The 24,457-nt window shown below is 46.5% G+C and overlaps 2 protein-coding genes across 4 annotated transcripts in view; one reads left to right on the forward strand and one right to left on the reverse strand.

Moving 5' to 3' along the window:
• SDHA (succinate dehydrogenase complex flavoprotein subunit A) overlaps nt 1–14,149 on the reverse strand; it is a 27,595-nt gene extending 13,446 nt beyond the window's left edge. The window contains exons 1-9 of one of the 2 annotated variants that reach the window (XM_036920396.2): nt 14,003–14,149; nt 10,269–10,358; nt 9,059–9,220; nt 6,971–7,114; nt 6,530–6,694; nt 5,176–5,324; nt 4,397–4,521; nt 980–1,148; nt 623–818 (exon numbers count right to left, since the gene is read on the reverse strand). In XM_036920396.2, coding sequence (XP_036776291.1) covers nt 623–818; nt 980–1,148; nt 4,397–4,521; nt 5,176–5,324; nt 6,530–6,694; nt 6,971–7,114; nt 9,059–9,220; nt 10,269–10,358; nt 14,003–14,065 — 1,263 coding nt within the window. In that variant the 5' untranslated portion in view covers nt 14,066–14,149. The remainder of the gene's footprint in view (nt 1–622; nt 819–979; nt 1,149–4,396; nt 4,522–5,175; nt 5,325–6,529; nt 6,695–6,970; nt 7,115–9,058; nt 9,221–10,268; nt 10,359–14,002) is intronic. The other variant, XM_036920405.2, reaches the window with a different exon arrangement.
• Nucleotides 14,110–22,685, forward strand: CCDC127 (coiled-coil domain containing 127). 2 transcript variants are annotated; one of them, XM_057496856.1, is made up of 3 exons: nt 14,110–14,245; nt 15,671–15,801; nt 21,422–22,685. In XM_057496856.1, the coding sequence occupies exons 2-3, from the start codon at nt 15,681–15,683 to the stop codon at nt 22,081–22,083; spliced, it is 783 nt and encodes a 260-aa protein (XP_057352839.1). In that variant the 5' UTR covers nt 14,110–14,245; nt 15,671–15,680; the 3' UTR covers nt 22,084–22,685. The 2 variants fall into 2 exon arrangements, with proteins under 2 accessions (XP_057352839.1, XP_036776328.2); XM_036920433.2 differs by having other exon boundaries at nt 14,180–14,314.
• Nucleotides 22,686–24,457: the final 1,772 nt, after the last annotated feature.

Raw genomic sequence — 24,457 nt, forward strand, 5'->3', positions numbered from 1 at the left:
AATTAAATTGTGTTCTTTATACCTAAGACCTGCAATTTTAATCCCCTGCCCACTGCTTCTGACTTAACCCCCTTTATTTCCACAATCGTTTTGGGCTTGATAAGAGGAATAGGGCAGGTAGAAGAACATTAAAATGGGAGGTAGAGGAGTTGAGTTGTATTTCAGACCCTTCCAACTTATTACTCGTCTATAAAATCAGAATAAAATTCCTACCTACCTCACCTGATGAGGCTAAAATAACTGAAAAGTCCTCTGTGAACTGCAAACCATCAAAGTGTATTCATTGTAAAGAACTTAAGGTCACTGTAAAAACAACTAGATTATAGGAAAATAATTATACACTGGAAAAAGTCAAATTATATTAAATCTAGTACTATCTACTAAGGAGGAATTAATAAATTATTAGCAATTAATTAAGGACCGAATCCAAAAACTAGAAGGTAACCAAGGCTGTACCTGCTCCAGGAGGAGCAGTTTAAAGCTGGTGCAGCCGACCACATGGCACAAAGCTTCCTTGGGGAAAACATCCGTCTTCTCCTCTAATGAAGACTAAAGGCACAATGGTGTGGCAGGCCCGCAGATCTGCCCTCCTTCCCTCCGTGGGAGTGCTTGGCTTTGTCACCTGCCCCTTGTAGTTGGTGGGGACACCACCCATGTTGTAATGCACAGTGGGAAGGACGGGGATCGGCTCCTTGGTGACATCCACGCCCGCGAAGATCATGGCCGTCTCTGAGATGCCAGGCAGGCGCATGGCCAGCTGCTCGGGGGGCAGATGATGAAGCTGCAGGTACACGTGGTCCTTCTCAGGCCCGCAGCCCCTGGTAAGATGGCGTCGCACGTAAGGCAGAGGACAGAGGTGGGCTGGGGCAGGTTGTGAAACACAGAAACCACACCTCCCCATGTTAAATGCAGATGTGAACAAGAGCCACCAGGTAAGGCAGGTGTGCTCTCAAACAACTCTGAAGATAGTCACACAAACCTTCCTTCACGCATTTCCAGAGTCATGGACCGAGACACCACATCCCTGGACGCCAGGTCTTTTGCAACGGGGGCGTATCGTTCCATGAACCTCTCGCCTTGACTGTTAATGAGGATGCCTCCCTCTCCACGGCAACCTTCCGTAATGAGACAACCAGCGCCATATATGCCTGTGAAGGATGCGACATACTCAGTGTTTTGACCTGACAACTGCCATGTCTGTTTCAAATGCAAGTATCTTTTTCAAGACATTTTTGGGACAAAGGTGGAAAAGGGTTGGCAAAGGGCATTTTAAAACAGAGTAAGAGGAAAAGTTAAGGAATAGTGGGAAGCTTTTTATTTTATTTTATTTTGTTATCATTAATCTACAATTACATGAAGAACATTATGTTTACTAGGCTCTCGCCTACCCCAAGTCCCCCCCACAAACCCCATTACAGTCACTGTCCATCAGCATAGTAAGATGTTGTAGAATCACTACTTGTCTTCTCTGTGTTGCACAGCCCTCCCCTTTCCCCCACCCCCCACATTGTACATGCTAATCATAATACCCCCTTTCTTCTTCCCCACCCTATCCTCCCATTCTCCCCAGTCCCTTTCCCTTTGGTAACTGTTAGTCCATTCTTGGGTTCTGTTATTCTGCTGCTGTTTTGTTCCTTCAGTTTTTCCTTTGTTCTTATACTCCACAGATGAGTGAAATCATTTGGTATTTGTCTTTCTCCGCTTGGCTTATTTCACTGAGCATAATACCCTCTAGCTCCATCCATGTTGTTGCAAATGGTAGGATTTGTTTTCTTCTTATGGCTGAATAATATTCCATTGTGTATATGTACCACCTCTTCTTTATCCATTCATCTACTGATGGACACTTAGGTTGCTTCCATTTCTTGGCTATTGTAAATAGTGCTGTGATAAACATAGGGGTGCATCTGTCTTTTTCAAACTGGAGTGCTGCATTCTTAGGGTAAATTCCTAGAAGTGGAATTCCTGGGTCAAATGGTAAGTCTATTTTAAGCTTTTTGAGGAACCTCCATACTGCTTTCCACAATGGTTGAACTTATTTACATTCCCACCAGCAGTGTAGGAGGGTTCCCCTTTCTCCACAACCTTGCCAACATTTGTTGTTGTCTTTTGGATGATGGCCATCCTTACTGGTGTGAGGTGGTATCTCATTGTGGTTTTCATTTGCATTTCTCTGATAACTAGCGATGTGGAGCATCTTTTCATGTGTCTGTTGGCCATCTGAATTTCTTCTTTGGAGAACTGTCTGTTCAGCTCCTCTGCCCGTTTTTTAATTGGATTATTTGCTTTTTGTTTGTTGACGTGAATGAGCTCTTTATATATTTTGGATGTCAAGCCTTTATCGGATCTGTCATTTACGAATATATTCTCCCATACTATAGGGTACCTTTTTGCTCTCTTGATGGTGTCCTTTGCTGTACAGAAGCTTTTCAGCTTGATATAGTCCCTCTTGTTCATTTTTGCTTGTGTTTTCCTTGCCCAGGGAGGTTGTTAATGGAAGTCGCTGATGTTTATGGCCAAGAGATTTTTGCCTGTGTTTTTTCCTAAGAGTTTTATGGTTTCATGACTTACATTCAGGTCTTTGATCCATTTCGAGTTTACTTTTGTGTGTGGGGTTAGACAATAATCCAGTTTCATTCTCTTACATGTAGCTGTCCAGTTTTGCCAGCACCATCTGTTGAAGAGACTGTCATTTCCCCATTGTATGTCCATGGCTCCTTTATCGAATATTAATTGACCATATATGTTTGGGTTAATGTCTGGAGTCTCTAATCTGTTCCACTGGTCTGTGGGTCTGTTCTTGTGCCAGTACCAAATTATCTTGATTACTATGGCTTTGTAGTAGAGCTTGAAGTTGGGGAATGAGATCCCCCACAGTAGTGGCAAGTTTTGATAACAAGAAGTATGAACACAGCAATGAGAAGGGACAGCTACCTAACTGGTGACGCAGCTCTGAGCACTTTGATGACACTATTCTAGACTTTCACCACAACCAAGTGCATGCTAAATATCCAGGTTTTGTTTTAATTTTTGAGCGCCCTTTTGCACCATAAAATTGTTACCTGTTTAGGTTGGGAAACCAGCTTCAAAAGTCTGTACCTAAAGTAATCAAACAATGATCATAACTGCTGCGGTTAATACTTCGTGGTACTTGATAAAGTCAATTCTTTAGTTCTACAGTGAACCCAGATGCTTCTCCCCATTTTCAGAGATACACAAAACTAGGAACTGCGGCAACACCCCATAGCTCAATGGGCAGAGCCCAAGTCCAACCCTGACAACACAGCAGGGTCTGAGCCCTGAGCCTCAGCGTCGTACCTCAATGTAATGAAACAAGAATGCCATGCACTCACTTGCATTTTACAAAGAGATAAATACATAAACCAATGCAACTGGACAGCCAGCCTTCATCAATGCACAGAGGGGTGTCCTGCTGTTGGAACAAGCATGCTGATCCCTGCATCTCATCTGTCCTTCAGTTTTCCTAGTTTCAATGGCATTTTCCCCAGTGGTGGGTTCACAGAAAAGAATCAAGAAATGGAGCTCTAAATAAATTAGAGGTAATTCAGATGTCTCAGACATTTTATTGATTAAAAATAATAATTAAAACCCCACCTAATACATTTCATATATTTCAACTCTAACAAGGATCAGGAAGAACATGCTGACAGTGAAGAGGAGTAACAGGCCTAGCGCCTTAGCACAGTGGCAGCTGCTACTGTGTGGGGCCTCCTCAGCTGACAGGTAGTAAGAAGCCACCCAGAGTCCAGCAAGAATCTCCTCTCCCCCAGGAGGCTGCTCTCACTTCCCCCACCCCCAGATCTGCTTCTGGATGACATTCCCCAAGCTCTCCCAGACCTGCTCCTCCAGCCTCACCCTGACCCTAGAGGAGACCACCCCCACCCACGACTGGCACCTCCCAGAGCTGCCTTTCACAGCTGTATCCAAGCTTGCTGCCCTGTGACCCAGCAGCCCAGTGCCCTCCCTACAGCCCTCCAGTCTGCCCAGGCCAGTCTTTTGGTCAAATGTGTCCCCTTCCTCATAGGATATACACTCAGTAAACACCGAGGCGCTACTGTGTGCTAGGCACTGTGAAGACACCAGGAAATGAGACAGACCCGTCCCTACCCTCTGCAGCTGGCATCCTGGAGAGGAAAGGGGTGCTGCCTCACAGCTGTGGCTCCCCACCAGGGCTGAATACTGCCGAGACAGTTTAGGGTTGGGATGGTGACTTGGACTGCCGCGGGAGAAACAGGGAAAGATCCTGAGGTAAGGACAGGGTGGGTCTGAGATGAGTAGTCAGGTAATCAGAAAGGTGTTAGCATCTGCAAGTACAGAGGAGCATCCCACAGGTACAGAGGACAAGGTCCCCGGCCCACAGGCAGTGCTGGCCTACCTGTGGGGTGGAACTGAACGAACTCCAAGTCCTGGCAGGGAAGGCCCGCCCGCGTGATCATGGCTGTGCCATCGCCGGTGCTGGTGTGGGCAGACGTGCAGCTGAAGTAGGTGCGCCCGTAGCCTCTGGGAAACAGATGGGCCAGCAGAGAATGACTGCCCAAACATCCCGTTAGGACCTCCCTGCTAATGGTCCCAAGGGAGTGGTGCGGATGCTGGTGTAACACAGAAGGCCCTGGGCAACTGGGATGGGAGCCTGGGGTATGGAGAAGGCCCCTGCATTTGCACCTTAGTACTCTTCATGCTGCGTGAATGATTTCCCTGGTACGTGTGTTACTTTTGTATCCTGAATGTTTATGGACTCACTTCTTTGAAGGGCTAAGGTAAAAGACTGATGGTATATAAAATGGAATTCACTCATTTTCACCATATGAAAACAAGCACCTATCTACTATTAGCAAAGACACAGCACCCACCAAAGCAAAAAAGATATTGTTCTATGAAATGTCATGGGACTCTCTAGACCCAGCTTCCCCTCAGGCTCTCCCAGCTGTGAGGTAGTGACACTGTCTCATGCAACTCCAAGGCAGTGTTCCTTCGCATCCCCCCCCCTCCGCCCACGAAGATGAGGGACTGAGGCTGGCCAAGCCTGTTATCCCTACTGGGGTAGGCCCTGGCCTGTGCCTGAACCATTACTCCCTAAAGCCTCCATCAGGACAGTAAAGGAGAAACTCAACTTCCCCACAGAGAAATTGGTTAAGACAGAAGTCAGACTCCTACCCAGTAGCTACAACAGTGTTCTTGGCTCTTATGCGATGGATAGACCCGTCCTCTATGCACAGTGCGACCACACCACGGCACTCCCCATCTTCCATCAGAAGGTCCAAGGCAAAATACTCTACAAAATAGCTGGTATCATATCGCAGAGACTGAAAAACAAGAAAACAGGGATCCGTTTTCAACTGCATAAAACTGTTTAAAACCAGTATTTACGGCGGTGTTGCCCATGTGAACAGCCTGTAGACCTTGCTCTAGATCATGGAGGATGGATTAGGGAAACCCTAGGAGAGCGCCAGGCTGGGAAGAGGGCACACACTCAACCAGATGACAGTATGGATGCTGGTGTAACACAGAAGGCACCCTGCTCTCAGTGGCATAAACCAACCATAAAAGGACAGACAGCACATCAGTGCATGCCAGGAGAGGATCAGTAACATGGTAACACATCCTACTTCCACACGACCCTAAGAGGCATTCCAGGTTTTCTGTCTCTGCACACAGACTATGCTCCCTTCACAGTGACACCAGAGCTGGGGCCCACGGACCACGAGGTTCGACTTGGACTGGGCTGTGCTCTAAGGGAGTTGCTTGCCACACACGGCAACTTGATCTAAATAAAATACTCAGCCCCTCAGCACAATGGCTGTTATCTGTAATGGCCACATGTGGCTGACAGCTGCAGGACTAGACAGCACAGAGAAGCAAGTTTACCACAGCAGAAGGTTCAACTGGACAGAGCCAGCCCAGGCCCTGGATCTGACAGTCCCCTCGGCTAACAGAAATGGCTCGTGAACCTGCAGCTCTCTGCACAATACACAATTCAGAGGGATGGGCAGGTCCTATCACATATTTGTCTATACACGGGGCCACAGAAGCCACTGGTGTCCTAACAGCTGCAAGTCAATGACTGTCCCCATCTGAAAGCAAGACTTCAGAACACTGATTATACCTACTCAATATTACTCGGAATACTGACCGTCTGGCCAGGCCAAAGCTGGCCTCCATTAGCCAATGACTCCTGCCCTTGCAGGCTTAGTCCAGTTTTAACAGTTAAGTATGAAAATAGATCAATTGGTTCACAAACTCAGATGGACCTGGGAATACTCTCCTAACACTTTCATCAAGACAGATCATGAACTCAAGCCTGGTGTGTAATGATCACCACTTTCTAAGATACACACTTACAAATTAAACTTAGAGTACATGGCCTATCAAGTCATTCTGCCACTGTCTGAGTGACCCTGAGAGGACATGCTGCTGCTAATGTGACCCCAGGAGCAAGCTTCTGACTCATGGACACGTCTGGGCTGACCAGACCACACACTGCCACCTTGCACTCTCAGGGAGGCCTCACCCTTCCATACAAGGTGTGCAGCAGCGAGTGGCCAGTGCGGTCAGCCACACAGCAGCACCGATGGGCCTGCCCGCCTTTCCCAAACTTGAGGCTCTGTCCACCAAAAGCACGCTGGTAGATCTTCCCATCTTCAGTTCTGCTGAACGGCATGCCGTAATTCTCCAGCTGTGAAACACAAACACACACACCTAGAAACTTAAAAGAATCATGATATTCATGCTAGTTTACACTGAACAACTTCAATATAACCCTGCAAACCCGAAACTCATATCATCTATGAAAATCTCAGCACTACATCAAGAGAAGAGTTTCTCTGTTAAGTGAGTCGAATGGTTAATAACAGGAGAGATTTCCCTCGTCTGGCCAGCTTGCCATCCTCCCGGCCAGCCACATCTGCCCTGGTCCCTCTTCTGCATTAGGACAGTCCATTCAAGGGCTCACCTCAACCACTGAGGCAGGGGCCTGTTCTGTCATGTAGTGGATGGCATCCTGGTCCCCCAGCCAGTCGGAGCCCTTCACGGTATCATAGAAGTGCCACCTCCAGTTGTCCTCCTCCATGTTCCCCAGAGCAGCATTGATTCCTCCCTGAAAACACAGAGTAAGCTTAGGAGCTACGGGTGGGCATCCCAGGGACGTCTTCCAGGCTCAGCTCTCAGCTGCCCCCTCAGGAAAGCCAACCACCTGTGAGAAAAGCGCAAGGGGGCTGACTGCGAATAGGCTGTGGGACCTTTCTTACAGAGGAGGCGGCTCTGCCTGACAGATTCCAAGTCTCACTTCCTCGACTCCCAGGCTAGTGACGGGGGCCAAGTTACAGCATCCCTCAGCCTCAGCCTCCCAATCCATGGAAGGGACATGAAGCTAGACTCCTCCAAGAGCTGCCTGGAAGCTTAAGTGAGAATTTACATGCACAGTGCTTACTGCTTACCAAACCTGGCACATGAGAGATACTCAACAACCCCATTTGCATAGTTTTATGACAAAACGTTCCCAACAATATTTAGGGGCAAGTGTTAAAGACAGGAAGTGTTTACTGTCAAGTAATAAACTCCAAACACAGAGTTCCAGGACCCACACTGCACCTCCCTCTGCTGTGCCCTGTCCCCTAGCCACCTCACCCTGTTGTCTCCATTCTCAGTCACAGAAAACACCACAGCCCTTTTCCTCCCCAACTTAACACTGGACCAGTCTTCTTTAGACCATATCTTTTTCACAGGTGAATTTTTCACAAAGCACATTTGCGAATGTCCTTCTCTTCTCCCAACAGTTATTCAATCACAACTTTTGAGCCAAGCAGACCCACATTCTAATTCCCTCCCTACTCGGTGCTGCTGTGCCTCAGTTTCCCACTTACGTTTTAATTACAAGGTAAGTCACAGCAGAGCCAAGAACCTCGTAGCAGACCTGCAGCAAGTTACCACACTCACCCCTCCTCGCTTCCCTGACCCCTCCTCCCGCCACTGAACCTAAACACCATGCTGATAAAGATCTTAAGGAGCAGAGTGACAGGAGACTGTAGAAAGCTGGTCTGAAGTAACACCAACAATCACTCTGGCACACGCAGACCCGGGTGCTTCAGGGACACACTGGGTGGGGCCCCACCTGCTCACCCTTCCACCACTAAACCTTCTTCCCTCAAGAACCACCACTCAAGTACAGCAATCCTTTTCTTTTCACTTTACTCACACTGCACTATCCAAACAGTTTTGCAACATAATTTAGAATGATGTTTACACATACTTTTCCTTTTACACAAAAAATTCTCCAAAGATACATATTATTTGCTCTTTAGTTTATGAAGTACAGCTTTAGAACAAAGTACCTGGGCACCTAAGGGCCTGAGAATGTTGCTGGACTCTGATACAGTTTGTTCCTGCTAGAGATGATTAGGTGGTGCTTACTGGTCCCTGGAAAGTTGCCACACACTGCTGTCCCTGAGGAAATGTGCTCCGAATACCAGAAAAGACAGTCAAATGACTTTGGAACACTGTCAAATACAAGCTGGAGACTACCTACAGCGTGCCTGTAATGACGGAACAAAATTATAATTTCACCATGTGTAATCGTCACCTTACTTTTACCCTTTCCCTAAATTCAGAGTATTCAGTGGCCACCATTTTTCTGTCCTGCACACTCAGGCTATCATCAAAGGTCATCACCCTCACACTTAACAAGGCCTGCCTGGGTATGAGGCAGGAGGTATGAATCACAGACCAGCTCACACCAGATCGGGTGAGCACAGTGAAGATGAAGCCATGAAAGGGGGGCAGGGAGCACTGGATGGGTACACAAGACCCAGTGTGACTGGGGCAGAAACAGAGTGACAGCAGGATCCAGGCAGCAGCTTCAGGGGGCAGAGTAGGCAGGGGACCCCCACCCCCCACGCTAAGTGAGCGAAGTGGGTGCAAAGAGCAGAAAGAGGTTAAGTGCAGGTGGAGCACAGTGGCAAGGTGGCCTGGGGCAGGCGGCTGATCAGGTAGACAGCCGGGCTGTGCCGGTGCCAAGAGCACCAGCAGAGCCCCTTTCTCCTACCTGGGCAGCGACAGTGTGTGACCTGGTCGGAAAGAGCTTTGTAATGCAGGCTGTGTTAAACCCCGCCTCTGAGAGGCCAAATGCAGCTCGCAAGCCTGCTCCTCCGGCGCCTACCACCACGGCGTCAAATTCATGGTCCACTACTGGGTACTGCGCCGAAATCTGCAAAAGAGAGGTTCACCCATTAGTCACCTGTTCAGCTACACCACTCAGACTGGTTACATTGGAGCTTGGAGAAAGTCCAAGAGGTACCACAAAAAACAAAGCAGCTGCACCCCGAGGACCTCCATCTTGCACTGGGACTCCAAGCTACAAAGGCTGGAGTCGCGTGAGTGGTGGTGGGTACCCTCACAGTGAGAGGGGCCAGCACACAGAGCTCAGGAATGGCAGAGCATCTACCCTGTGGGACTAGGAAACCCACCATTAGGTGAAATGCTGAGAACTAAAAGTACACCTCACACGGGGACAGCAGCAGAGGGAAGCAGCAACAGGGACAAAAACACCAGCTCTAAGAGTGGCTTCTTTCCAACTGTCACTTTAGTTACCATCCCTTTGTGTGTTAATACCCATAAACATATGCATCTATACATCTAAACTGATAATGTGGTGTCGATCGTGAGTCTCCACCTGTGACCTCCGTTTCCCATGACAGGGTACAATGAAAGGAATAGACACCAATCACAGAGGTCCACATTCCAGCTGGAGACTACCTAAGAACTGAGAGCTACTACTGCTTTCAGGACAGCATTTCTGTTCACGACCACCGAGGGGGCGCCAACTAGTGTTCAACAGCTATTGTGGACTTATGAGAAAACTTGCAAGCAAATTTCGGTTTCCTCACAGGGAGCAGAATGGCCCACCAAACCTACAAGAGGCTATCTACACACAAGTGGGTATGGTCCTGCTTGATCATCTGTCACAGTAAATACTACACGTTGTCACTTACTGTTTTGTATGTTTTTGTCGTTGCTTCACTTAAATTTAATCTGGTTAATAAATACATAACAGCTATCAGCAAAACTGTTAATATCTATGTTTATATTTGTACTATAATTATTATTATACCCAAAATAATGTGAGCATGCACTGGAATAAGAAATTTTTCCTGTAAGACCTGTGTATTACTCCAATACATTAAAAACTAGTACAGACATTAGTCCTGTAAAACCTAGAAAATCATTTATAATGGAACAAAACACAACAAACTTACTGAATCTGAAACTTTAGCAGACGACCTCTTATTCCCATCAACAGTGAAGTGAAAGCCTCGGGTTCTGGTCTGCGCAGTTGCCGGCCCCTGCTGAGAGGGAGGGAGAGCAAAGCCTCTTAAAAACAGGGACTTATAACACTTATAACACTAAGTCATTAACCCTTCTCTCCTCAGCGGGCAAGCAGACTGGGGTCAGTTAGGAATCCTGGCCACAGAGCTTCCATTTTCTCTACAAGAGCCTAACATGAGAGGCCACTCTTCATACGCTAAACACAGTCAGCCCTTAGGGCACAGTCTTTTTGGCGTGCTGATGCATTTTAGAAGACTACTGATAGAACCAAGAGTCTTAGAAATATCATACAAAATGGTTTTAGGAAAAAGGTATGTCCAAAAACAAAGGGGGATGTGAGAGAAGTCTTCGTGTATTCTGTAATCAGGAAGAGACATTATTTATCCTGTGGGTTAAAAAAAATTATTCTATAGGATAAAAAAGTGAGGAATACAGGAAGGAGTTTGACAAAATAAAAAACGAACTCTTGAGCTATTTTACACTGAAGGGCTCTATGATGAGAAGGCTCAGGCCAGGGTCGCAAGACCCCCTGTGAGAAAAGTCAAGGTGGCTCTCACCTCCTGGGCTCCTCTGGGACCGTATGGTGGCCTGCGCAAATATTTCAGGGTTAGCGCCAATTACAAAACAGTTTCTCCTACTTTTAAGTAGATTTGAATTGATTAGAGTGATATTGTTGAATTCTCTAATTTCCATTTTAAGTACATTTGTTATTGCCATAAACCAAATTAGTTGTTTTCTTTCAGAAAGTTAATTAAAAAGCAAAAAGAAACTTGTTTTAGTGTAATTTTTTACATGTTAAAATCGAATTTTAACAAAGAACTAAGTCACTGAATGAATTTTCTTAAAAATATGTTACAACATAAATATAGGTAATGGTACCAATACTAACAGTATATTTTGTAATACCAGACTGAAATTAAAATAGAAAACAGTGAGATTCCTTAAGCATTTATTTCTTCTTTCTAGGATATTCATGTTGAATAGACACAGACACACACACACATGCACACACACACACTAGGTTAAAAAGTGGCAGTTGCTATAATGAAATCTTTAACAAATTACAACACTATTTCCCTGTGGAAAACAGTAATACTAACTGCATCTAAATCTGATTTGGAGAGTGATTTTAGAATTTGAAAAGCCCAATTTTAACCCAATTTCTGTCTAGATAAAACTCCTGTGGTTTTGATAACAAAACTATCAATTTTCTCATAGGGCAATATGAAGAATAATGGGGAAGTCTCCCTAAGGTAGAATTAAAAGGAACACTTAGACCTTTTAATAGCATAAAAGCACAGATGGCTGAGTTGGGCAAAAGGGAGAAGGGTAGACATAAGGATATCTTCAATCTAGCAGAGTGGGAGCCCTCATCTAACAAAAGATGCCTACAAATCACGAACAGAAGCTACTGGTAAGTACCATCTGTACAATTACAAAGGTAGCCAATAAAGGATCTGAAAGTGGTTGCATAACTAGTGGGAGGACTGAGGATATGGGAAGCAGGCTTAAGTGAATGAAATCCTGACTTACCAGCAAAAGTCAATGTCAAAAATGAATAAAAATCACTTGCATATTAGCTGAGGAAATGGAGGTAAGTGCCAGGGGCCAATACCAGAAACAGTTCAGAATGGATTCCAATTGGGAACACGTCTGTGGAAGCAGGAGGTCTTAGTCCTTTTCATTTATAAGGCCTTCTATACTTGCTGATTATTTTACAACCAGGTGTAAATATTCCCTATAAAAATTTAAAGGTTTTAAAAACAGAGATGCTTAAAACACAGTTCACAAGGTTACAGAGCAGAGGCTGTGAGGAGCACCACACAAAGATTGCATGTTACTTCACAGAACACTCCCTAACCCCACACAGAAAAAGTGAGTCTATCCAGAGTAAGTGGGGTCTGAACTTGAGTCAGCCTGGCTGGCTACAAATCCTGTACTTTCCCCACTATTCAAGGAGGCTTGGAAAAATCTCTGGTACTCCAAACTAACAAACATCCAGGTTATGTATTAAAACCAAACCACAATTTTTCAAGGGACCCAGGAAAAGCATCACACAGAATGCAGAAATGAATGCCACTTGCACTGTAATTATCCCATGAAGCAAAACAAGGTTGCTACAGTGGCCTGAATAAAGTAATTCTGGACACACCATTAAAACATTCAAAACAATACATTCAAAGAAAAGAGACTGCCCTATTCTAGAACAATACTTGGGCTATTCCTCTTAAAGTTTTTGAAAAATCTCATCTGAAGTGAGCAGTTCACTAACTATTAAAGTTCTCAGTTTTACTTTCCTTTCCATTAAATGACTTTGGAACAATCTGCAAATTCCATCAGTGCCCTTGGGGCAACTGAAAAGGATAAAAGCAGAACTGGTTTGATAATTTTCTAACTTCTGAGAGGAGCTGCAAATACACAATGACTCGGAAACATCACAGAATTGAATAAAATGAGACAAAGGAGAACTCTGTCGACTTTATTCAAATTATCCTCATCATCTGCTCTCCACGGGCATTTCTCTGTCAGTGATCATAAAGTTCTTTTTTTGTTCTAATAATTGGATGCTTTTCTTCTTGACAATCTTTAACTCCAATAAATTATATTGCTTGGGGGTAGAATTAATTTTCATAGGATAAGCTAGCTTCAAGATAAAAACACTTCCTAAAAACCCAAAACCATCTTTAGAAGGCCCAACTTGTGGTTCAATTTTGTTATCTGTATCTTGCCATCAGGTTTACAAGTACCTAAACACAGGACAGAGGTGAAGGTTCAGAGAGGTACTGAAGGTAAAGTGCTGGCATTGACAAATGACTCAACCCAGATCTCTTTTAATCAAGCCAATAGGAAAGGAGAGGTTTGCACGCTGTGACCTGTGCTTGAACATTATTCTCACTCTCAGAAGCTCACGTCCAGAATTCCTCTAGTCCCGCACAGATAAAAGGACAACAATGTTTTTTCATGAATTGACAAAGGGTGAGTGGTGGGGGAAGGGAGTTCCGGGGGCTGGAGGGATCTTTGACTAAACCTTCTCACATTTTCTATCATCTTTAATATCCCTATTTCAAAATGAAAACTTCAGGTAAAATACTACACGTGTAAGTCAATATTATTGAATACCTTGGCTCCTCAGGACTTTTAAGGTTAAATCACTAAATTGGCGGGTGTGGTGGTGGGGGCGAAGTCACTTAACAGAACGGCAACGGTTAAACCTCGTGTGCTCGAGAGGAACCCCGGAGGGCAGGGCCAGAAGACGGGTCGTGAAAAGCGCAGGGCACAGACCGGGGCCGGGGCCGGGACAGCGGAGCCCCGACGGCCGTCCTCGGAGGACCGACCCTCGGCGTCAACAGACCGCGCGCAGCCAGCCCGACGACCTCGCCCGGCCGTTTCCGCCGTCGGGGCTAAAGCCCTGCCCTTCAGAGGGCGCACGGCGGCCACCACGCCTACCCACCTGCCCCGACGGCCCGCCCGCAGAGCCGGGGACGGCCTCAGCCCGCGGGGCCCCGGGCGGACGCAGGGGAGGGCCCGGGGCGGTCCGCGGGGTCGTGCCCTTCGCAGGCCCGGCCGGAGTCGCCGGCCCCTGCCCCCGAGCGGCCTCCTTCCCGCCCCGGCCCAATAGTCTCGCCCGGGGCGGAGGAGCGGGGACCGCCAGCCGCCAACTTACCGGCCTGGTCAGCGCCAAGCGCTGGGCGCGCAGCAACCGCGACACCACCCGGACCCGCGACATATCTGCCCTTCGCAGCACCGTCCCACCAGTCCTCGCGCCGCGCCTGCGCACGACGACGCGCCCCCCCCGTGTCGAACAGGGGCACTGCGCCTGCGCACCCTGCCGCAATCCGGGGTGATCGCTAGGGGTTCCCCGCGCCTGCGCGGAGAGGACCGCAGAAGCTGGCGCTCTAGGCCTGCGGTAGGTCCGGGGTTCCGGGCCCGGAAGGTGGCGGTGTTCGGGGGCCGGGGGTGCGTTGGGGGTTCAGGGGTAAGTCTGGCACCGAGGGTGGGTTGCGGGCCGGAGCGGGGCCGCGGTCGGGGGTCCATTTGGTGTCGGAATGGGTTCTGGAGTTGGGGGCAGGTCCGGTGGGAGCGGGCCGATGTCGCGTGGGTCTGGGGCCGGGGATGGGGCGGCGCCCGGGTCGGTTCTGTGGACCCGGTTCAGCCCCCGGGGCTAAGGTGTCCCTGTTGACTCGCTTAATTCACCCCCGGACCACAGAGTGTTCTTTTTTTCGAGTGTTTATGTCAGATATCTGACATCTGTGGAAAGAAGTGGGGTGGAAAATAAACCAGTAGTCATAATTCCTGTAACCATTATTTTGTTTTTCATCTAACTTTATTAAGACCTTCCTGGTGCAAAATTGTGTGCAAACATAATTTTTGAATTATTTCATTATGTTTACAATGGACCGGCCCCTTATATTGACATTTATGTTTTTTCTTAAAGTTTTTGCTACTGGTAACTAAGGCCATAAAAAATATGTGTGCACTGACTTTGCGTTTATTGGAATTACTTATTCCACAGTCTGGGCTTTACTGCCTTGGAGGGAATGAGCACCATTAAAAGTTAGAATTATTAGATAACCAATGTTTCTGTTCTTTGGTTACCACAAACTCCTGAACATTATGTCATGAGTCACCTTTTTTTTTGGCATTTCTTTATTGCCAATTAGAACTTTATATTTCTAGGTGTTAATTATTTATTGAAAACCCTATTAAAATTTTCAAACTAAGTTCCTTTTTCTTATTTGATTATTTGTTACGATCAGCATTTTTTGTGGCAGTCTGTAGAAATAAGCTGAAAGCTTTCACGACTCTTTTGTGAAAATGCCCAACCTAGTGTAGGTACTTAGTAAATTGGTAAATTCATGTTAACATTAGGTCCCAGCCTAGTTATTGAGGCAGCGTGAGCTTTAAGCAGAAATGCCTGTAGTTCTGGTGTTCATCGCCACCAGTGTCTCCCACACACCCTTTGCCTCGGCCTCTCAGCCCTATACACCATTCTCTGAAGCAGTCAAGTGTTTTCACAACTTCCTATTTATGGATTTTTACCTACAACCGTACTTTTAAACATTTTCATTAGAAAACATATCTCATTCTACTTGCATCTCAGTTATGTGAGGCATGTCTCTGTCCTGACTACAGTGTGAGTTGCTTTTGTCTTAAGGTATTGTTTATTTCTCCTTTGAATCCCATAAGGCTTACCCTGTACAATACTCAGGTGAAACTGAACAAAAGTTTTTGGAAATAAAAAAGGGATTCATGTGAGCCTGTAGATGCTACACTTGTGACAAATGTATTTTATTCCTATTGTGTGCTTAATAGTTTTGTTATTTGCCTCAAGGTGTATCTCCATGAATAACCTAAATGACCCCCCAAATTGGAATATTCGGCCTAATTCCAGGGCTGATGGGGGTGAAGGAAGCAGATGGAATTATGCCTTGTTGGTGCCAATGCTGGGATTGGCTGCTTTTCGTAAGTTATCGTTTTCCTAATAATTGTGTTTTCTGGGTTGAAGGTAGGGAGCCCAAAGACCTTGGAAATGGACCCTGACAGATGAAAGTGTACACCCTAGTTTTGTCTCATACAGTGTGTTTTGGGCAAATTACTCAACCCTCTGAGCTTGTTTTCCCTGTCCAGGGCAGGTAGCATCATGATTACCTTGATGCATTGTGAGGGTGAATAAGACAATATATTCAGAAGGATTGTGTGGAGTGGGTGTCAGTAACTGTTAGCGCCCTGTTGAGGCTTCACTGCCCTAAGGGGCTCCCTTGCTCCCATTGCTTTTGTAAGGACGGATGGAGAAGAATAAAATGGACATGAAAGAAAACCAGTCTTGGGTGTCTGTTTAATGTTTAGAAAATTAGTCTTTGGGAGACTTCATCTGTGACACCTCTGCTTATCTTGGCCAGAAATCCTCACCAGTTTGACTGTGTACTACTTCGGGAAATTACTGGCCACAAGTCAATTGTAATTATCCCCGCTACATGATACATTTCCTAATATTCAGGAGTTGTATCCCACATCCCATGCTTCTGGGCTGGCACTTAAGAATGTGAGGAACTGAGGGATTGAATCGAAGAAGCTGCCCTCTGTTTGCATTGGCACTTGCTGTGGACTGGGTTTCTCAGGTCAGCAGGGTTTCATACGGGAAGTGGAAGCCAGCAAGAGTGGCATTTATCAACTACTCTTTTGTCTGCCTTTACTTCTAGGCTATTCGTGGACCAGCTAGGAGGCTAGTTGATGCCCATATTTTGTAATATAACTTCTTAACTATGTAATGACACATTTTTGGAGAATTCTTATAAGATTGCAAAGTTAAAATTTTTCTTCAATCACATTACCTAAGCAAAATAATCAGGAAGAAAAAATACTTCTCCACCCTTCTCAGGATCACAAAGCATCATTTCAAAAGTCCAAGAAGGCAAGAACATCAGAAGCAAAGATTACTGGGGAAGGCTATAAAGCTGGAGATAGGTCTGAAAACAGACGGAAAGTGGGAGTCACCTCAGGGCCTCTGATGACTACAGGAGTCAGTGCGATTCTAAGCCTTCAGCTCACTCACCAGGTTCCTCACCTTTCCGACTTTTAAGTGGTGTTTTGCAAGGCGGCAGGCTCCTGAGCTTCTAAATGGCAGTACCCTCAGGGCCGGATTTGGGTCTGCAGGCCCTGTGCAGATCACTGAGCCATGATCCGCCTGCTGTTGTCAGCCTTCCTGGGAGGTGATGTTTAATTTTTAAGGAGGAGCCTGAGCGTTTCCCAGAATGGCTGCAGGGTTTTAGCTCTCTCTAGCGGTGTGAGTGATCTAATTTCTTGGTATTCTTGCTAGTATTTGTTGTGGTCATTATTTTTATTTTGTGGTTTTATTTTACCCATTCTGCTGTGGCTTCAATTTGCATTTCCCTGATGGCTAAAGATTGGAGCAGCTTTTCACGTACTTGACATCAGTCTGTCCTCTGCATGGAATGTCCTTTCTGGTCTGCCAGCCGTTTTCTGATAGGATTGTTGGGCTGTGAGAGCTGGACTCTGGTCTGTGGACATGGAGTCTTTTCATTCCATTTATGGAATCTCTCACAGAACAATGGTTCTAATATTGATGAAGTCCAGTTTATCAGTTTTCCCTTGTAAGGATCATGCTTCGCATGCAGGTCTGGGAATTCTTTGCCTAGCCCTACATCCTCAAGACTCCCCCCTCTGTTTTTTTCTTAAAGTTTTAGTTTTACTTTTTGCATAAAAGTCCATGATCCATTTTGAGTTAATTTCTGTTTAACTTAGAAAACTTAGGTGTGTTTTTTTTTTGTTTTTGTTTTTTTTTGTCAAGGTAGGAGAGCGAGGTACAGGCTTTTATTTAGAGATAGAGTGAAAGGACAGAGCTCCTGGCTCACACCAGGAGGGGATAAGAGAGTCCATAAAACTTAGGTTTTATTCCATCCTTCCCAATCTGTTTACTTTCTATTTCCTTTTCTTGCTTTCCTGCACTGGCTGGAACTTGCAGGACTCTTAAATGGTTCCTGATGTGAGAGTAAAACGATTCAGTCTTTTCACCATCAAGTACAGCGTTAGCTGTGGGTTTTCATAGATGCCTTTATCAAGGCAAGGACATTCCCTTCCCTTCCTCTTTCTCTGAGTTTTTATCATGAATGGGTGTTGAGTTTTGTCTTTATGTCAGTTGATATGATCATGTGCTTTTTGTTCTTTAGGCCACTAACATGTTGGATTATATCAATTGACTTTTGAGTGTAGAACCAGCCTTGTGTGTTTTGAATAATTCCCACTTGATCATGCAATATAATTTTTCTTAAACATTGTAGAATATATTTGCCAGTGTCTGGCTAAGAATGTCTTGTCCATGTTTATAAGGGACATACTGAGTAGTTTAGCCCTTTAACCAGCTTCTCTCTCTTCCCACACCTATTGTGGATCCTTAAGAATTTTTCAGTTAATTGTATTTTTCAGTTCTGATATTTCTGTTTAGTTTTTTATGTCTTCTATTTCATTTCTGAAACTTTCTATTTCTTTGTTTAGACATCTTATGGCTGCTTTAAACTTTTAATTATCAGATGATAACATCTTTTGTCATCTCAGTATTGGTATCTACTGATTATATTTGTTTAATTCAATTTGAGATATTCTTGATTCGTGTTTGATTGAAACCTGGGCATTTTGAGTATTATGTTGTGACATTCTGGTTCTTACTCAATCTTTACCAGGCTGGTTTCTTTGACAGTGCTCATCAGGGGAAAGGGGTGGCTGCCTCCTTCCTGCAGGCAGGGATGGAAGGTCACGCTTCCCGCTGGGCCTCCAGCCCACTGGCATCAGGAAGAAGGCCCGAGCAGGAGGCCCTCTGCCCCGCTACCCAGGCCTCCACTGGGGCTCTCCCAGGTGGCTGGAGAGCTGAGAGGTGGGCACATCTTTTTGCCACGTCCCACACAGCTTCCTCTGCCACCACCCCAGGGGGGACCAGGAGGGTTCCCCTAGCCTTTGCCCACCCAGGGGTTGTGGGGATACAGTTGTCTGCTAACGGTTTGGCGTGAGTAGAATGGTCATTGCCTAAACATTTTTTGTCTTACGGGGGCCCCTTGCCTAGTCCTTTGGCAGAGAGATTTTTGTTGGGCTTTTACAAGAAAATCTGCACCCATTGGCACTTAAGCATCAAGTTTTATCTAGAGGCAAAACAGAGTCCCAGGGCACACTCCCAGGTGTTTGTGGGTCCCAGAGTCCCCCATCTGCCTGCTGTCTGCCTTTCATAGTCAGCTGCTTGTTGTGCACAGATGTCCAGTGGCTGTTTTCAGCAGAATGAATAGGGAGAGCACTTTTGCTGTCCCAGAGGTGGGAGCCACAGCTCTCTTTTCTCTGCCTTTTGAAACTAAGGCTCCAGAAAGTTGTGTCTGCCTAAAGTTGTAAGGCAAGAGTGTTCCAGTTCAGACCCAGAATTGAGCATTTTTGGACTGACATGCTACTAACTCTGATGCTCCCTCGTGATCTCCACCCGGCATGTCTTCCTGGAGACCTCCTGATTAAGGGCACCCACCCAGAACTCCTGGTGACTACAGCCTGTACCGTGTGGTCCAGGGTACCCTGTGTCTGCACCACTTCATGTGTGTCAGTACAGGGCCTGAACAAGACTGCGCCTAGACCAGCACAGGAGGTGGCCCTGCCCATCTTCCACCTTCACCTCTGACCCTCTGCTCACACCAGAGTGGTGTCAGGTCCGATTTCACTTCCTTATCAGCATCTGTGGGGGCTTTCCCAGTGACTGCCCCAGCTCCTCTGGGAGCTGTCTGCTGTCTGCACAGGCACGTGATCTGCTCAGTTGTACTTACTCCTGCGCAGAGGGAGCATTCCTCCCAAGTCACACTTGGCCATCCAGACTCTGTTCACATCCACCGACTTACGAAGCCTTCCCTGAACCCACCTCAAACTGCACTGGCTCTTCTTTCCTCTCTCCGCCTTGCATTTTGCCCACCTTTCCATGCCTGTCAGTTACACGAAGCTGCTCCTGTACAGATCAGCTCCCCTGCTGTGGCCTCTGGCAAAAGGAGGAGCGGGAAGGGACACTAAAAGGAGGGAGGGGACCAGGAAGGCTGTAGGCACTCCAGTGGTTCCCAGGGGTGGGAGAGCAGCATGGGGGCAGCCTGGCTGTGTGTGAGAGCCCGCACAGGTGACCCCTCAGAGCCGGACTGCCGCCCTTGGTGGCCTGGAGACCTTGGGCTTTGAAGACTTGCTGCACAGTCCTGTCTTCAAGGGATGAGTCCATGCAGGACATGTGTCCTGCACAGGCTGAACCTGCGATTGTGAGGAATCAGTATTGGGCGTGTGGCCCTGACGTTTGTGCCAGGACTGGGCTTGTGGCCCTGGCAGTTGTGCCAGGACTGGGACTGACATTCGTGCCTGGACTGGGCATGTGGCTCCGACATTTGTGCTGGGACTGGGACTGACAATTGTGCTGGGCCTGGGCATGTGGCACTGGTTCCGAATGTGCTGGTTTCCTGCACCAGAAAGTGTCGCCTGTCACCACAGTGGCTTCTGTTTTATACTGAAGCACCTGGAACTTCGATGTGCAATAGTGCGGGGAGAGGAGGTGTTCCTGTGCAGAACCGGCACCTCCTTCTCCTTGGACCTGGGGCACAGCAGAGGGCCGAAGCCTGGCTGCTGCTGTGCAGCGGGGCCGAGTGGAGACTGCCCACTCCAGCCTCCGCTCACTCTCTGTCCCAGGATGCTCTAGTTTGGGGCAAGGCAGCCAAACCATGTCTTGAGGTTGAATTTCTTACTCCACCCCACTTGTGTACCCTATCAGACTTCAGCTGCTTACTAGTGATCATCAGTAGTGGAACACATTTTGAAATTTATTCAGTTCTGAAATAACTTGGCCAATAATATTTGAAGCATGCCCATGTGCGGAGACCAGCTCCACAAACCAGCTGAACTTGAGAGGAGTGTATGAAGAGCTTAAAGAAAACACAGAGAAAGATACAAAAAAGACATGGAAACCAAAGCTGGGATCAGGAGGTTCACTGCCCGCTGATGGCAAATGAGTGTTACAGTTTTATTTCTGAGCACAGGCTCACAAAGATGTCACTTCCAGGCTAATCTAATATCTGGTGTTGTCACTTCTGCTTCTGGTGATAGCGCTTTCGGTTATAGCACTTCGTGGTGCCCAGATGTCACTTCTGGAGTGACATCACCTCCGGGGTGATATTGCTTCCAGCCCTCTACACCTGTGTTAATTTTTAAACCTCGCCAATAGCATGTGGGGTATTGTGGCCAGAGGGGGCAGTTGGCGTAGGTTTGAGAGCACAAGCAAACAGTGGTAGTTCTTAGCCATAGAAAATCAGGCAACGGAGGGATCCCTGGATGCAGTCTTGTCAGACTAGTCTCTTGGGAGCTCTTACCTGATTTTAAGATAAGAACTTGGCATATTACATGATTTCATACAAAATATTATATTTTTCATACCTCTCAGCAGAAGCAGAAGTGCATAAGACTTCATTGAAATGCTGCCCTTAGCATTATATTGTCTTTGAATAAAGATCAGAGAACTTCAGCTCTGATGTTTTGTTATGTGTGTTTTTCTCCCCCAATTTCTTCACGTCAGGTTGGATTTGGTCTAGGGAGTCCCAGAAAGAAATAGAGAAGGAGAGAGAAGCATACCACCGTAGGACAGCTGCTTTCCAGCGGGACCTCGAGGCCAAGTACCATGTCATGATCTCTGAAAATCGGCGTGCAGTTGCTCAGTTGTCTTTGGAACTTGAAAAGGAACAAAACAGGACAGCCAGCTACCGGGAAGCCCTCATCTCTCAGGGGCGCAAGTTGGTAGAAGAAAAGAAGCTTCTGGAACAGGAACAGGCTCGGGTCATGCGAGAAAAGAGACAGCTGCAGCCCTTGGGAAGTGCCTACCTGAGTTACCTGGAGAAGGAAGACGACTGGCAGAGAAGAGCCAGGCTTCTGCTGAAAGAGTTTGAAGATGCTCTTACAGAACGGCAGAGCATCTACTGCAGCCTGATCGTCCCTCGCAGCAAGCGGCTGGGCATAGAGAAGAGCTTGCTGGTCCGTGCGGCCTCTGACCCGGTTGCTGCCGACCTGGACATGGCGACTGGCCTGGCCGACATATTTCAGCATGATACACACTGTGGTAATGTCTGGAATACCAACAGACGCCAGAATGGGAGACTCATGTGGCTGTACCTCAAATATTGGGAGCTGATGGTCCAACTGAAGACGTTTAAGAGAGTAGAGAGGGCCCTACTGGAGAAGTGAGGTGAGAGCCAATATAAAGCTGCTTCTTGTGACTACAGGCCACTTGGGGGTGCCCCACGCTTTCCCTCCTTCTCCTGCCCTGCTGCCTATGTTGTGGCCTTGTGTGCATACAGCCCACCTGCCCTCTGAGCAGGACATCAAGGCCTCAGGACACAGGGTGTCCCCTTGATCTTCCTCTGCAGTTAAGGATGCAGTTTCCCAGAAGTATTTTTTAAGCCATCAGAATTTTACTGAGTGGAACAGTATAATGTCCTATTTTAGCTCTATGGTAAATTGTTTTTAAGAAACTCAATTACAGATCTTCACTGTTAAAGTAATATTCTGTTTTTATCACCCCCTAAATTGTTTTCTCCTCAAATTCTTTTTCTCTCTCCTAAAATTACATTTAGCATTTGTCAGTAATGGTTAAAACTGCCTAACAGATGACAATAGAAAGTGTCAAGGATTTATATTGTTTTGAAGAGCTTTCCCTGCAAAGGGGGAAAAAACGTGTTTCTAGTATTGATACCCTAGTGTTTTTGGAATTTGGCTTGTGTCTGTATTCAATAAGCAGATAGTATTTATTAGCAGTGACAATAAAAAAGCATTGCCATTTAAAAGTATCAGTGCTTTTTATGTGTGTCATTCTTTATTATTTGCAAAATGTTATTACATACATCTGAATTCTTACCACAAACTGAAAGGTAGGCAGGCCCCTGTGGCCCCATTGTTCATGAAGCTGCTGTGAATCGGGCTTTACTGTGCTTTACGTCCTAGTCCTGATCTTAGGCAGTAGGTACAGATTGCTACTACCCTCGGGTCAGGGGCCCCCCAGCCCACTCTTCAGCTGGATGACGTGCTGGGAAGTCTCGGAGGGTTAGTTGCTCCACAGCTTAGTTGTGTTACGTGGGAAGGTCCAAAGCAAAATCAAAAGGAAGAAGGCACATAGGGCAGAGGAAGGGGACCTGGCCTGCAGAGCCCCCTCCCATGCAGCCGCCCAAGATCCACTCGCTCCCCTGGTGACAAGTCTCGAGGACACATGGGACATGTTGCTGAGCAGCACCCAGGGCTTCCACGGAGGGCTGGCATGCAGGTGCCCTCTGCCTGGCACATACCCAGTTCTAAACTCCCAGAAGGAAAGCAGCGCTTCTAAGCTCTTAGCACAAAGTTGAGGCACTGCGACCTGTTCTGACTAGTTTAATGGTGGTGGGAGCCCTCCCAAAATCCAGGTTCCCAGAGGCCAGCCAAGAGTCAGCCTGGTGAGCAGGCCTTTGAAAGGACTTCAGTGTTAGGCCTGCCGTGTGATCTCTTCTGCGCACCCTCATTGTACAGGGATGAGGGAAGTAGAGCAGGTGTGGAAAAGCCAGCCTGGTGAAGTCATGTGGGTAATGTGGGCCGGGATGAGCCCAGGCAGTTTGGCTCCAGAATGCTGGTGCCCTCCATGCAGTTGTTGGACGGTCTAGCAGTGACTGGGGGAAGGTCCGTCTGCTTTTGAATCCTGTCTGTATGGTAACACATACTTCTAAAATACTAAACTTAAAGGAAACCGGTTTAATTATGGGGTAGTAATGATTAGAGTGGCTGTTTGTTGAGTATCACACACTGAAGCTTATATAATTCATGCTTCCATGTGTTTTCAACCTTTGGTGCCATTTTAGAGATCAGGGAACCAGTTAAGAGAGCTGAAATAAGTCACCCAATACGTCCTGGGGCCTCTGCTCAGAATGCTTCTCGTGGCTTGGAGTGCCGTCTGCCTACTGCACTGCCACCACTTGATCTGAGCATAATTTCTTCAGGTAAATATGGACTAAAAAGTTTCTCTGGTGTTATTTCCTGGAGGTTTACACCCTTGCTTAGAGTGGGATGTGTTATAGTTCCTGTCATGCCACTGATTTGCCTTGGATAACCCTCTTAATGCTTTTCTCTTGGTTTTGTCTTTAAAATACAGCCAGCCATTTAGTAAATGAATGTAAATGATTTTCAGGGTGAATTGTTAACTCTTACCCAGTTTTCGAATGTCCAGCATGCTTCAGTGTAGCCTCCTTGAATAGCTAGATAAACATATTCAGATCATTCAAATCAGTTTAGATACTGGCTTGAGACTGCAGGAAGACCAGTTTTCTATAGAAAATGATACTGGGCAGAGTTTGTATTGTGTGGCATGGCTGCTTTCCATTAGCAAGTTTAATTAGGGTTAATTTGATGTCATTCTTCCTTTTAAAACTGATTTTGTTAGTTTTGGAATGTTTCCATGTTGTAATGATTTCACAGGGGTCCCAAGAGGAGTCTGGATAAAGTGAGATTGTAGTGGAACAGTACTGAGCTAAAATGGTTTGTATAATTAGGACAAAGACTCGGAGCCCAAGAGCTATTTGATGTGTGTGCAGAGACTTTA

The sequence above is a fragment of the Manis pentadactyla genome, chromosome 2 (genome assembly GCF_030020395.1).
Source record: "Manis pentadactyla isolate mManPen7 chromosome 2, mManPen7.hap1, whole genome shotgun sequence".
Taxonomy (NCBI): Eukaryota; Metazoa; Chordata; class Mammalia; order Pholidota; family Manidae; genus Manis; species Manis pentadactyla.

Bases quoted from the DNA above. Each gene is read 5' to 3' on its own strand.
- CCDC127 (XM_057496856.1), top strand. From the start codon at position 15,681: ATGAATAACCTAAATGACCCCCCAAATTGGAATATTCGGCCTAATTCC. The intron at 15,802-21,421 runs GTAAGTTATCGT...TCTTCACGTCAG, and splicing joins GCTGGGATTGGCTGCTTTTC to GTTGGATTTGGTCTAGGGAG.